At 38.1% G+C, this 14565-nt stretch overlaps 2 protein-coding genes across 3 annotated transcripts; one reads left to right on the top strand and one right to left on the bottom strand.

Annotated features, from left to right (window-relative positions):
* Positions 1 to 5318: 5318 nt before the first annotated feature.
* Positions 5319 to 7518, top strand: alkbh7 (alkB homolog 7). 2 transcript variants are annotated; one of them, XM_057344944.1, is made up of 4 exons: positions 5319 to 5681; positions 6705 to 6878; positions 6957 to 7081; positions 7242 to 7518. In XM_057344944.1, the coding sequence occupies exons 1-4, from the start codon at positions 5403 to 5405 to the stop codon at positions 7360 to 7362; spliced, it is 699 nt and encodes a 232-aa protein (XP_057200927.1). In that variant the 5' UTR covers positions 5319 to 5402; the 3' UTR covers positions 7363 to 7518. The 2 variants fall into 2 exon arrangements, with proteins under 2 accessions (XP_057200927.1, XP_057200926.1); XM_057344943.1 differs by having other exon boundaries at positions 6705 to 7081.
* A 176-nt stretch (positions 7519 to 7694) lies between these two features.
* gtf2f1 (general transcription factor IIF, polypeptide 1) lies at positions 7695 to 12203 on the bottom strand. The gene is made up of 14 exons (XM_057344942.1): positions 11978 to 12203; positions 11537 to 11566; positions 11290 to 11336; positions 11104 to 11176; positions 10807 to 11000; positions 10275 to 10445; positions 9979 to 10175; positions 9682 to 9832; positions 9531 to 9589; positions 9319 to 9450; positions 9140 to 9210; positions 8876 to 9017; positions 8572 to 8704; positions 7695 to 8460 (listed from the first exon to the last, which is right to left on the bottom strand). Exons 2-14 carry the CDS (start codon positions 11546 to 11548, stop codon positions 8256 to 8258), a joined length of 1587 nt encoding a protein of 528 aa, XP_057200925.1. The 5' UTR covers positions 11549 to 11566; positions 11978 to 12203; the 3' UTR covers positions 7695 to 8255.
* Between the last annotated feature and the right edge of the window lie 2362 nt (positions 12204 to 14565).

Below are 14565 nucleotides of genomic sequence, written 5' to 3' on the forward strand. Positions count from 1 at the left end.
CTCGTGCGACCTTAACAGTGCTCACCTATCCGATATCACAGGAAGCGGTGATCAGAAGAGGATATAGGTCCCCCTACAAGAGCCTCATCCCAATGCCGTTGGGTATAGTAGTTACACGAGAATTGTCAGTGCTTCTCTCTCATTTGTAGTTTGGATTGACTACATGTCTTATTTCTGGCGAGTTTATAACATTGACAAGAAACGCTGAATTTAAAAGCAGCGGGTGTCCTCTGCATCTCGGCTCATCCCTTGATCTTGCGCAGTTACATGTTCACAATCTGAACCAGTGCGCGTGTGATCAACCGTACGCGATGCGTTTAGCGTCAGTTCGGTAAAGCCCAGGGTCAAGAGCTCCAGCAGACACCAGCTTCCAGCCCGCAGGTTCAGTCAACAGATCAGCAGCGACTGACAGGCGAATTTTTCATGTTTCCCTGAACAGTCAGACTAAGCGGCAGGAATGCACAGACGGTTTAGATAAAATATGGTAACTACACAGGCTGAAATAAAATTAACCTCGCGAGATTAACTGCAATTTGCAGATGGAAGTGTCACAGTATTCATTTTTACTCAAATGCAAATGCAGACAGATAGTACGTGCCTAATGCCCTTGTATTAAAATTTGTATTCTTTACAAATGTATATGTCAACTCCATAGTTTGATTCGTGGTTTTCTTTCACAAACCTTATAGCTAGTTTGGTAACAGCACCGATAAGCACCGATAAGCAAAAGCGCCTCGCGCCAAGGTAACTGTCCATGGTCCTGAAACAGTGTTCACAAAAATAAATGAAAAATGAAACACAAAAATGTATTAATAATTGATAAAAAATAAACATAGAAATAAACATTTTAAATGTGAATTCTACAAACTGTTATTCTTAGACAACTTGCAGCAAACAACATAAATATAAAAATAAAAGGGTAATATTTAATAGCGCTGGGGCGCCAGAAAAAAACGTGTTTGTAAATTTAAATGAGATGTTTTGCATGTCATTTTACACCCAACCTTTACATTTGCAGTCTAGTTCTGTGATTTTGCAGAATTTCAAAAATGCTTAAAAAATGTTTAAAATAAAACAGTAAAATTACATTCTTACAATGTACATGTTGGCAACATGGCCGTAGCCAGCTATACGAGGTCCGGACCTCGGTAATTTTTTCATATTCAAAAATAAAATGTGAAGCTCTGAATGAATAATCAGCAGTTTAAAACTCTTCTGTCTGCGTTAAATAGTTCAGTCTATACAGTTTACGAAGTTGTTTATTGTCCGTGGTGTAAAAGATTGATTAATTTCACTTGATGCGGGAGGCTGGTGGTGTCATCCGCAGACAGCGTTTTTTTCACGTAATGCCACACTTTTATTGAGGAGTTAGCCTACATATGGAAACATTTTAGTGCAACATTAGTGGAAATGCTGAGTGACTAACGTAACGGAGTGAACTGTAGGTCTAGAAAGTCTAGGTCTGTATCGTAAGCGCGCGGTTTCTCATTCTGGAGTCTGGATCGACGATAGTTCGAGGCCCGCCCTGCGCGGAGCGAGTAGAACAAGTTACATGAGTTGTTCTGGAAAACCACTAGCCACCGTATTTAGATATTGGTTAACTTTATTAATCATTATGTTTATTAAAGTTTAATCATTTATAGCATTTATTGGTAATATTAGGTATAATTATTGACACCCCACCCCAGACCTTACTAATTTTCAAACCCTGGTATGGCGATGTTGGCAACGTGTGTGGACATATCATTTTTGTATTTGTTTGTTTGTATATTTTTTGTATCATTATTATTGCGTGTTGTTTTGTCTCTATATTTTTAATTTAAAAAAAAAGCAAAACAGGACTTCTAAATTAATCCATCTAAACAACTTCCTTACAAATAACATTTTTGTTGTCACTTCAGTGACTCTCCTACTCAATGTATTTTAGTAGCTCCTACCCCATAAAAAGTCTCATCAGGACATATTCATCATCACGTCTTGGAACTGACAGCTGCCTCTATAGGAATCTTGTACAGCTGTTATTTTGCCCTTTTTAAACAAAAGCGCACTTTGTAGGTCACATAAAGGGCTATGTTCTGCTTTTCCTTTCACCCCGTGTAATAAAAAGCAATGTAGATTTAAAGACAAACAATTACAAATAACGAAGTCTAAAGGAACAATCCTAATTGCAATGCAGATATAAAACCTAGTGGAGATAAGAATAGAGATTACGACCGATACTCCATGTACGCTTATAAACATTCATATTTAAACACTAATCAATTAAATGAATTGTTTTTGGATATTATATATGTGCAGGTATTGATAATGAACATGGCATCTGATATGTGCTGTAGTCCTAGTGTGTCAGCCTTGTCACACAGCTGGAGTTCACAGGGCGATTGCTTTTGAATGTCAGAGGCTCTTACACACGGCCCCTCCCTCAGTGCATTATTAAAGCATAGCACACTAATCTAACACAGCAGTACACAGAAAGCACACAGTCACTAAACGAAATCGATGAGACGTCTCACTGCTGTGTACCTATGAAAGAGTTTCTTGCGAGTCTCTTAACAAATCTTGTTTCACATGTCACATTCGCACAGGGCAGATGAAGAATTTAGAGGTTATGTTACTGTGCATTTGCAGCAGAAGCTGAACCCAGTGACTCATAAAGCTGAATAATTCATAAACATCATGTATAACGGGTTCTCTGTTCCTGATTTAACCTTTATTTTCTAGATATGAATACTGCTGGTGACAAGAACAGGCAGCCACCAACGTACAGTATGTCCCCAACATGTTAAATACAATAAATAATAAAAGAGGAACATTTAAAAAAATCTACAGAGTCGTTGTAAACTCAATATTTTAAACTATAAGAAAACCAACCTATCAAAAAACAAAACTATCAAAAAGGAATCAAAGATGATTATATTGGCATGTATAATGCTGTTACACAGAGTCTACTGAAGCTTAAATTAGGACATCTTCCCTTGAGTGGAGTGTTTTATTTGGGGAGGAACCTCATGGCACACTGGTCATCTGCACACAGCCATGCAGGGAATCGCCTGATGTAGGTACAATACATTTTTAAACAGTGTAAAAATATTAAAGGCTTCAATGCAGAGTAGAAATGCAGGGAAAAAACTTTTGTATCAGTATACGCCCTCCTGCAAACATACATCTAAAGGACAAGCGATCATGAAATATAAAAGTCTGTGTGTTTGTAATGAGATTAGAATGAGTAAATAAATACTAACATTTACTTATTAACTTCCGGCTGTACAGCAACATTTCATTTTCTCCCCATTCAATTTCTCCAAATTACATCTTGGGTACAAACAATAGCATGTTTTTGCAAGAGCAACCTCTTTTTGTGAACAGTCTGTGTCTTGTACCTCTCTTTTTCTACTGTGGACGAGCAGATCCAAACTCATTTCTAAGTCTATATTTACATTACAAGCAATTGGGCAATATATAGTCACTTGACAAATGCTGTGAACCTTGGAGACTTCAATGTTTTCCTGTGTTACTTAGATCAGCTGCTGTCAATCATGAAGCCCATTGAGAAAAGACGCTTGAAGTAAGACAGGCTTGGAGAGAAGCCAGACTAGACTTTCGGGGAGTTAGAAAAATATGTTGTTGTTTGTGAGTGTATGTGTGTAAATGTTCTTTTTGTGTGAGATGAACAAAAAAACAACCTCAATCACCTTTACATGTCCACGTGCATTAGATTTCCCCTCATGCTCCAAATGCTTTCAGACAAAAAAGCGTACATGTACAAATTTGTATACTGTGAGAGGAATTCTGCTCAAGTCTTTATTTTCGAGAAAAACATCATTTCAAAGTTACGATATAAAAATGTCTTGACTATTCAAATGTTATGTAACAACATGACATTTGAGCAAATGTGTAAAGTAGTGTTTGCCTGTTGTAAAATGTTTACAGAGAAACAAAAAAATGAGCTGTTTCATGAGTGTATGTTTCAGAGTTGTTTCCGTCTTTGTAATATTGTAATGTTTGCAGTAGCGTGGACATATGGCACATTCCCCAGAGCCATGTATCAGCACTCAATGTCTTACTGCCTATAAATCTCACTGACTTACAGACTGCTTAGTGCCCTCTTACTGCCACAAACAGTGCTGCCTGACCATTACAATTACAAATAATTACCTTCATTACAGTCTTTGAGGCTAATTGATGAGGGAAACCAGTCAATGTGGTGTAGTCTGTGTGTGTGTGGAGAGAGAGAGAGAGAGAGAGAGAGAGAGAGAGAGAGAGAGAGAGAGAGAAATTTATGCGATATTATCACATATCAAGATAACAATATACACCTTAAAGTGATACTTCACCCAAAAATCATTTACTCACCTTTGAGTTGTTCCAGATCTCTATAATTTTCTTTGTTCTGATGAACACAGAGAAAGATATTTGGAATAATGCTTATAACCAAACAGATCTCAACACACGTTGACTCCCATAGTAGGAAAAATTACTCTTTCATTTTTTTTGTTCTGTTAAACACAAAAGAAGACATTTTGAAGAATGTAGGAAAGCAAACAGTTGTGGGGCACTTTTGACTACCATTGTTTTTTTCCTACTATGGTAGTCAATGGGTGTTGAGATCTGTCTGGTTATAAGCATTATTCCAAATATCTTTTTCTGTGTTCATCAGAACATAAAATGTATACATATTTGGAACAACTCGAAGGTGAGTAAATGATGACAGAATTTTCATTTTTTGATGAAGTATCCCTTTAACATGGGAAAAGGAGGAATTATATTTTATATTTAATACTCCTCAAAAAGGCAATACCAGAACCAGGGTCTTTAAAAAATCATGATTTTAGTTGGTGTCAAATGAGTAAAGAAAAATTCAAATATATTGTTATTAAATATAACAATGTTGTGGAAAATTGTAAAATTACTAGTCCCTATACAAAAAAGCAATGGTCGGGGAGTGCTCCCTAGTGTTAAGAAGCGGTATTGTTGGTGCAGAGCGTTTGTCATTTTATTTTATTTATACGGGTATTTGAATAGGGACAGTACAAAAAAATCCCAAGTGAAAATATGCATTTTCCAGTTTATAGTTGGAAAATATGCATTTCAAAGACAGTATATCATCACAGTAAATTGGCTATACTAAAAAAAAAAACAATATAGAACAAACGACAAAGGCATTCACACGTTTTATTTTCAATCAAATGTTATGGGGGATTTCTATCATCATCCGAAAAACAAATAGCCCTCTATCATGTGCCCATGTATGTATTTGCAATATTGGAAATGACTGAATCAAAAACGTCAAGTCCCAGAATTCTTAGCGATTTCAAAATGGCGCCTTGTCAATGACAGCATAAACTGCATATAGTGTGGAGATCCTCACTGTTTTAAGGTGTCATCATTTTCTCCACGACAGAATGAAACTACTGGTCAAAGCAGCCAAACAAGCCCAGAGGACATATTTTCAGCGCATTTTATTGTATAGGTTTACGTCAGACAATTCACCGCTCAGAAAAGGCCTGCAGTCCACAGAGTGTCAATGGTTGTGCGCATCGTCGCAGGAGATTTTGACCGCAGTGCGCGGACTGGTTGAATTTCGGCAGAACTTCATTAGCGAGGCAGAGGAGAAAGCCCTTTTTAAAGAACTAGAACCAGGACTTAGGAAAAAACGATACGAGTTTGACCACTGGGACGATGTAAGTAGAACGTATTTGTGTTTTCGTAACATGTCTATTATTGCTACTTTGATAAAGTGGCGGGCAGAGCGAGGCTTCGTGAAACTACTGAAACAGTTGTATCAACAATCCGATACCCGTCTCCACGGTGACACCTAGTGGTCTTTTGCGCGTGTTGCCCTAAAACGCCAATATAACAACGATTGAGACAATTGTTGACGGATTACAATTTGTATGTTGGTGAGAATTCTTGTTTGAATGTGTGGGCGAGTGGTTAGTGCCCTTGCCTGACGTGTCGGAGGTTCGAATCTTGGTTGAAGCTTTCGTTTTATTGAAAATTAGTAATACTTTTTAATAGGCTAACGTTATACTGTATGTCTGTCTGACAACTGCTTGAGCCTGGATTTGTAAACTTTAGGTTCTTTATTGTAAATGATATGGGCTATTTTGGCAGTGATAATGAAGATAGGCCTAATAAAAGAAATCAAACCACAATGTTTCAAATTTTTACAATAAAACTTTTTTATTCAAATATGTTATTTGCTCTGCTGTTACATTTACTTTTATCCAAAGCGACTTACATTGCATTATACATTATTGTTTCTGAGTATGTGCAATCCCTGGGATCGATCCCATGACCTTAACGTTGCTAGCGCCATGCTCGAACCACTGAGCTACAGGAAGGATGTAGTCTACATCTTTTTTCCCTCATGAATTTACATATACCATAACCGTGTACTTCAGTCATGCATTGTAGGAAATACTTTACTTTATGCTGGATCTTTACAAATGCCCTGGAGCCTTCATTCTTCAACACCGAAAACGGCTGTTTGCCAATCAGAAATCTTAAAGGCAGATTTCTCTCATTAGGCTGGGGCGGGCTATAAGATTGTCTGACTAATGAAAGTGTTTAGGAAACCTCTATGAAACCATCTTTTTTGCAATTCCATTTGATTCCACTGGTTGCGCATAAATAGCATACAACAGCAGGAATAATTTTTGCTTCACCTTAACCTTTTATCTACCATTGTCATTGCCGTTCAGGCCATCCACGGCTTCAGAGAAACAGAGCGTCTTCAGTGGGGAGATGATTGTGAAAGCGTCTTCAGGCGGGTCAGAGAAGTGGCATTTCCTAAGGGCAGTTCACTTCTTGGACCCGTTCACGTTCTGGACCTGGACAAAGCAGGCTACATCAAACCCCATGTTGACAGTGTGAAGGTCTGCCTTTCATCCACCGTTTTATGTGTTGTTTACTCAGTATTGCTGTTCTTCATGTTGTTTTTTCTCTCTTTTCAGTTTTGTGGAAGCACCATTGCAGGACTGAGCCTGTTGTCTGATAGTATTATGCGGCTGATTCCAGAGAATAACTCTGCTGAGTGGCTGAATTTGCTTTTAAGTCGTCGCTCACTTTATATATTGAGGTATATTATTTTCTCTCATAATTCCCAGTACTGTGAACAGAATTGTAGCTACTCTGTACTGGAGGGCAGCAGCCCACTTTGAGTACTTTATACAAACCACTTAAAGTGTAATAAAATGTTGACTCGTTTTATTTTTCTCATTTTATTCCTTCATCAACAGGGATGATGCTAGGTTTAAATACACACATGCAATCCTGAAAGATGAGGAATCCTTTTTCGCAGGACAGAAGGTTCCCCGTCATCGCCGCATTTCTGTGATCTGTCGAAACCTGCCAGTTTAAAAGCGTTGGGACTGGATTGCTTCTTTTTTGGAGATTTAGTGACTTCTGTTGGCAGCAATTTTCCAAAAAAAGAAGAGTGAAAACAGTTATCTTTGCTTGATTAAATCAGGCTCACTTAAATGTGTGGTCACAACACGCTACTGCAATATAATAAATGAGATTTATATTCTTTACACATGCAAAATAATGAAGACTGAGTCAGTAAAACAGTTTTTCTTTATCTATTAATAAATTATCTTTTTTTCTAATCTTCTACTGTGGCCCCTTGTCCAAGAAAATAAACGTTTGTACCGAATACAAATGAACAACAACACTTACACTGTTTTCACAACAAACTGAATTTAATACTGAAGGGAAACATCTGCAAATAAGATGATACATTTTACACAGAATTTTAAATGTACTGTAAGAAATCAAGTTCATTACAAGTGTGGAAAATGCTGTTAAACCTCATTAAAAAACAATTTAATAAGATATTTTACTAAAAGCCACCCTCTCCCTGACCTTGCATTCTCTGTGTCCCTCTCAAAATTCAACAGGTTTTGCTGAGAGACTATTGTGTTTCTCTGTGATATTCAACTACCAATGCTCAACACTAAGAGCCATAAATCGTGTCTTAATTTTCCAAACTTTTTGTATCTGTATATAGAGTTCTACTCGCTTTCTGTTACTATTTCCTTTGTCTTCTGTCACTCTTCTGTGCACTTCTCCTCTGTAACTGAGTTACAGAATTCAAGCACTACTTTTACAATTGCTTGGTGGAAAAAGCAAAATGACAGCAAGAAAAGTGACTTGACCAAGCAGGTCTTAAACTAACTGTATTCTTAAAGGAGAGGCTGCTGGTGATATGCTTCAGCAGCTGCAGTCAGTGACACTCCTCTTCTCTGCTGAGCTCATTCTGTGAGGTAGAAGTGCATCTTGTCGTTGATGTTCTTCCTCTCAGGGTTCAACCTCTTTAAGATCTGAGCGAGCACATTGACTGTCTGCTCACTGCTGAGGCCTGTACGCTTAGTCTGGAACTTCTTCAGCAGGTCTTTAGTGGTCATGGGCTTTCTGATGAGATACCTGCGTACGGCATCCTCTGTCAGTTGCACGTCACTGTAAAAGAGAGATGAAATGGGTTTTATTTTTATCAGAAATATGCAAGACAGAGAACATCAACTACAAAACACAAAAGTGGTAACAAGAGATAGGAAATAGAGAAGGTACCTGGAGCAGGGGGTGGATTTCCCTGATGCGGGCTGTGGAGTACTCTTTCCTGAAGAGCTCTGTGGACTGGGCTCCATCTTCAATCTCTTAGCAGCTGGAGTCTCTGAGCTGGGCACAGTAATCTGCCGCTTACCTGAGACAGAAAAGTCAGTAAGACTTAGAATGACTAGACCTGGAGCAGCGAAAAACATCCACAGAGAAATGGAAAGCAGGCATATAATATCACTAGCGAAGAAGCACAGAGAAGTGGTGCAGTACAGTTGTGGATAATTCAATATGCAGAACTGCAGTGTTTTTAATGTACCTTGCTCCAGTTTGTTGGCAGCGGCACGGAGAGTATTGGAAGTGGCAGCATTGTCAATAGAAGGTGTCCCAGGTCGACTTCCTGTTCTTGAACTACCTGCTGAGCCACGGCCGCCCCCTCGCTTGGGAGGTGTGCGTTTCTTCTGAAAGCGGGTACATAGAAAAAGGACTGTACCATATTCACATGTAACATGTAACCTCAAAACAATTTCACTCTCTCTCTCACACACACTCACAGACACACAAAGATATAAGCCACTACCACCATAAACAGTGCTGAAGCCGCCTCTCCATCAATATCACTTTCCTCTGAGCTGTCTGATTCACCACTACTGTCTGAAACAACATACATCATGTTTTTTAACATTACCTGTCTGTAAGTTTCATGTTTACAGGACATAACCACAAAATAATCATTATGAAAGGCAATGTGGCCGCTCTTACCTTTCTTTTTCTTCTTTTCCACCTGCACTGGTGTCTTCTTCCCATCGTCCTCCTCTTCTTCCTCCTTTGCATCTTCCTCATTCTTGTTCTCCTCCTCGCTCTCTTCCTCACTATCTGAAACTTCATCAATCCCTGAAAAAAAAAAACAAGAACTGAAATATTACCATTAGAGGAAGTTCAAAAATGCTTTTAGAATCAGGCTGGCCACTAACCTTTAGGTACATCTTCTCCTTTATTTGGCTTTGGCTTCTCTGGCTCCTCGTCTTCAGAGCTAAAGCAAAGAAAGAGTTTTAGAAACCATGAGATATGTTTTTTGATGACACGCTGTTTGTATGTACCAATAGTAACTGTTCTTTAAGTCACCTGCTCTCATCAGACATGTAGTCCACTTCCAATCCCTCAAAGTCCCCATCATCACTGTCCTCAATTCCTTCTAGATCACTGCCCTTTTTCTTCTTCTTTCCCTTGCCTTTAGGACCCTTCTCCTTCTTGGCTTTTGATTTGCCCTCACCGTCTGCATTGAAAGAACACCTGCAGCTCAGAAAATCTGACACTACCGTTTCTCTCACAGGCAGTCGCACACCGGACGAGAAATGCAGCACACAACGTAGAAAACACAAGTCTTGTTGTTGTGTACATGTTATTGCTCATTAAGCTCACCCTCTCCCATGCTGCCGTCACTGTCATCGCTGCTCATGTCCAAGTCATCCTCCAAGTCATGTATGCGCAGGTCTCCTCCCTTCTTTTTCTTTTTCTTTCCCCCTTTCTCTCCCTCTTCCTCATCCTCGTCACCTCGCTCCTGCTCACGGAGACGACGCTGAAGCATGATACTGAAGTGGTTTACCACTTTGTTTCTCCTGCAAGGAACATGAAATGTAAAAATGACTCATTCACTTGCCCTCCAGGAAATGATTTATGACTTCCATTTCAACACGACCACCTAAAACTGCTCTAACCTGCCCCACTCTTCTTCTGCCTCCTCGGCTGTGAGTGTACGGTGCTTGGCCTGTGGTGTGAAGTTGTACCAGGCATGCACGGGAAACGCCTCAAAGGCGCCATCGGCAGACTGCGTGAAGATGTAGTAGGAAGCATTTTCTGTGACTCCGCCTTTTTTCAGACCCTTGAATCTGAATGAACAAGAGCAATATAGGCAGAGTCAAATATCCATATTTGGAAACAAGTTTAATGTACAACAAAATATAATACATCATTAATATTTATATTATTTATAATTGTTATAAATATTTAAGAAGCAATTAACATATAACACTTTATTTAATCTTGTAGGTGTATTGTAAACCCTTGAACCAGTTTATTTTTATAATAATCAGTCACCACAATAAAGTAACAGGCTTAATTCTGTGTTTGCTGATCAAGTTTTGCTTTAACAATTTATGACATTTTTCTTCGAAAGAACACACTGTTTTTATGACTTTACAAAGCATAAGCTATCCAAGAGAACAAAATGGCAATAACTTTGTACAATACCTTCTTCCTGCCTTGCCATTCACTTTAAGGATCCAGGGCTGGTCCTCCACTTTGAACTCCTTTGTAACAATGCCGTACTTCTTCCTCCGTGCCTCCTCTCTCTGTTTCTTTCCAAACTCACTGCCTGCTGCACTGTCCTGACTCTCCTCCTCTCCATATATCCGCCTATTACTCATGTCCCGCTCCATTCGGGCCTAAATACAAAATACAAACAGATAGGCAAAGATATTTAAAGAAAAAGATATGGGATAAGCAAAAATATGCATGTCTGATTATACTTGTACAGTGATCGCCTACCTGAGTCCATGTGGAACAACTGACTTTGTCACCAGCATTGAAAGCCATTAAGTTGTATGTTTTATTGGTGTTTCTGTTCGAAAGAAGGCCCAGATCAGGTATTCATTTATTTCTCAAAAACAATTACTTTGGAGGACCATTTGAAATTGTACTGAACAAAATGGGAAATATGAAAGTAATTCATACTTAGGGACTCGCACTGTGTACTCCGTTGTGGAGGAACTACTACTTCCCTGTAAACAGCAAGATAAACACTTGATTTTCATGTGCTTTTTGAAATGCTGAATCGTATGGCAGTATAGAAAGAAGTGCTATATCAATTTTAAAATGACAAATGTTCCTTTTCACTTATTCGTCTTAACCAAACCAGACCTGGACCTCATAACATATTCACAGATTATAACTTTAGATGAAAATGCTTTGGAAAACTTACCAATGACGTCATCACGGCACGCTTTTTAACCTGCCATAAAAGATAAGAGTTTTAAGCAATGCGAAAACACACATGCACGCTTTCACATCTCTGAGTAACGTTAACTTGGCAATCCACTTCAAGTGTCTGTCTTTAGCCCACATAAAGCAAAAGCTGAATATAAACAATCATAACACAGTAAAAAAACTTAAACACACCATTTAAACAAGAATGAAACGACACATTTTCTTCACAAGCCTTATTATGAGCCATTTAGTCTCTGCTGTTCTTTTTTACGTAACGTTACGTTACTCCATTTTACTTTAAAGCCGAGGCAGAAAATTAGTTAAACACACTAAATAAATATTGCAATGTACAGCATTTGAACAACATTTTACTATTTGACATCTTAAATCGTTTAAATGCGGTTCGTTGTAAAGTTTGAAATGAGGGTAATGTTACCTTCGCGGCTTTAGTTAATCGTCTAAATTAACTGAAGAACAGCCGATGCCCGTTTTCAATGCTAAAACCTTAAACGACGTCGTACAGCAGGTCACCGTATTTTTATTTGAGTATTAAGAAAAAAATATACTGAATTAAATTCTCAAAGAAATGAATGTATTTGTACCGAAATTAAGAAAGCGTGAAAGCAGATACCACATTTCACAACTATACTCTTCTTCGCGTTATGCGTGCAGTTATTTACATGGACATTTAGCGCCTCCCACTGTTCTGAAGGGCATACTGCGCTCCTGTAGCTAGTCTACGCCGAGGTCTGTGCATGCATTTGGACAGAAGTCTCATGTCTGTCTTGCTTTGACTGAAACCATTCCCTCGCTCACTCCTTCACTATTCCCTATATAGCAAACTACATTTGAGTCCACTATATGGGGAAGAAGTGAATGATAATGAGTGAATGACACTGGCGTAATATAACCTGCGTCTGACAGTACTGTCGCGGACATTCGACATAACGGTTATATTACACCTGTGTGGCTTCATAGATTTCTTAATAAAATGTAGTTGTAGTATCTTGCATGGAATCAACAGACTACTACATGATATGTTGAAAGTACCTTTTACTTCAGTAAGGAGTAACAAACAAGACCTACATGCATCGCACATTGCACATCTTCTTCAACAACCTTATAATATCATACCCCCCAATTAACAATCACTAGTGACACCTAGAGGATACTCCACGATACTACAGTAGTGATGGCGAAGTGAAGCTTTCTGAACCACTGAAGCTTTCAACAAAATTGTATCTGAAAAAGGTTAATTACTCGAAGCTTTTTGAATCAGAGCTCGACTATGACCTCTGCCGGTGAAAGTGTGGGAAAGCGCTGTGTCGCAAAATGTTTCACAATGGACCGACGCATTAATTTTAGAATCCATAATGATTTAATAAATGAATGAACGAATGCATGGGTAGACTAGTAAATTAATAAATCAGTATATTAAGTACATGACAACAATCTGTTTCGCATACTTGGTAACTCAAAACAATAAACATAACATTTTGTATTGTGCATGTGGACATTTTTCCTGTTTGTAAACAAGTCAAATTCATGAATAGAGGAAGTAAATAAATGCAGGTGCATGCACACAAAAATACACATGCACTTTCATACGATTATAGTAAATCTGTAGCTGTAGAAACCCATGAGGGCGTGGCCTGTATCGCGAATTTTTAAACCTTTTTAAAGCTTCTATGTTAATAAAATTTTGGTAGACTGGTTTTCACACTGAGATTAGTTTAAATAATATTAAATTGTACTGCAGGTTATTTTTATTGTGTATGCTTTAGTATTTTTTAAAGTGATTGTGTTGTGGTGGTACATTTTACAAGTATTCACATTCTTTAGTTACAATATATACACTAAAATATGCAACATGCAGGCACTATCTCTCCCTAGTGTCTTCTAGAGATGTGCGATAATTGCGATGATCTGAAACCATCGCGACGAGGTCAAACAATCGCGATGAGATGATTAATAATCGTGACAGCCCTACCTATAGGCGGCTGCATATATGAAAAAACCACCTAACCCTAAAAAAATTCTAACAAAAGGTTTCTCAGCTGTTTTTTGTAGTATTAGGTGTCCTTAATAACATACTAAAAGTTTACCAAAGTTTGACCACTAGAAATGTATAATTTTCAAGATGGCGTCCAAGATGGGCAGGAAGCCCTTAAAATATCCTAACTCCTTCATTATTTGACCTAGCCAAGTAATCTTGATGTCTAACCCTATGTTGTCTGGGTCTATGAATCCATTGGACTTTGGTCTAAATTGCACTGACATGATTACAAACTTATGGAATACATGATTTTGTGAGATTACTGTAAGGTTTTATCTTTGTTTGGGGTGAACCAGAGATGTAAACGATTTAGCCTATGTCATAACTCCTACTCAGTACGTGTTTTTGGACACATTTTTTGCTTAAACACAGACTTGACATTCAATGGAAAAGTTATTGCACCCAAAAGTAACTTAAATTGGAGTTGTACACTGTAAAAAAAATCCCTTAAAAAAACAGATAAAGTACTGGCAGAAAATTACCAGTACATTTTCCTTTATTTTACGGACATTTCCATTAATGCTAAAATGCAAATGAATGCAGTGCAAAATGTAAAATACAGGTAAAACAACTGTAAAAATGAACACGGAAAATTCCTTCATATTAATACAGTATATTGTGCCCTATTTTTACGGCTTTTTTTTAAAGTGTATAACTTTGATCATAAACAACTCTGAATTAGCCCGAACAGAGGCCTGTATGAACCCTCTAAAATGGTCACTCATTTAAATTTGAATAAGGTAATACATATGTAATGCATCCTCTATAGATGTTGTTAATATAAAGGTGGCATTATACTAAACCCAACAAAACTAAATTCACAATTTTCAGCAATTCAGAAGATGGTGGAAGAGAATACTGACATTCGATATCGCTTGCCTCATTGAAATGTTGTTGGCAGCACAGTGTATACCATTTTGCGCAAACAAAATTCATCCTTGACTACTTAAACCTCCAACCCCCCCACC

Source organism: Triplophysa rosa, linkage group LG11, assembly GCF_024868665.1.
Source record: "Triplophysa rosa linkage group LG11, Trosa_1v2, whole genome shotgun sequence".
Taxonomy (NCBI): Eukaryota; Metazoa; Chordata; class Actinopteri; order Cypriniformes; family Nemacheilidae; genus Triplophysa; species Triplophysa rosa.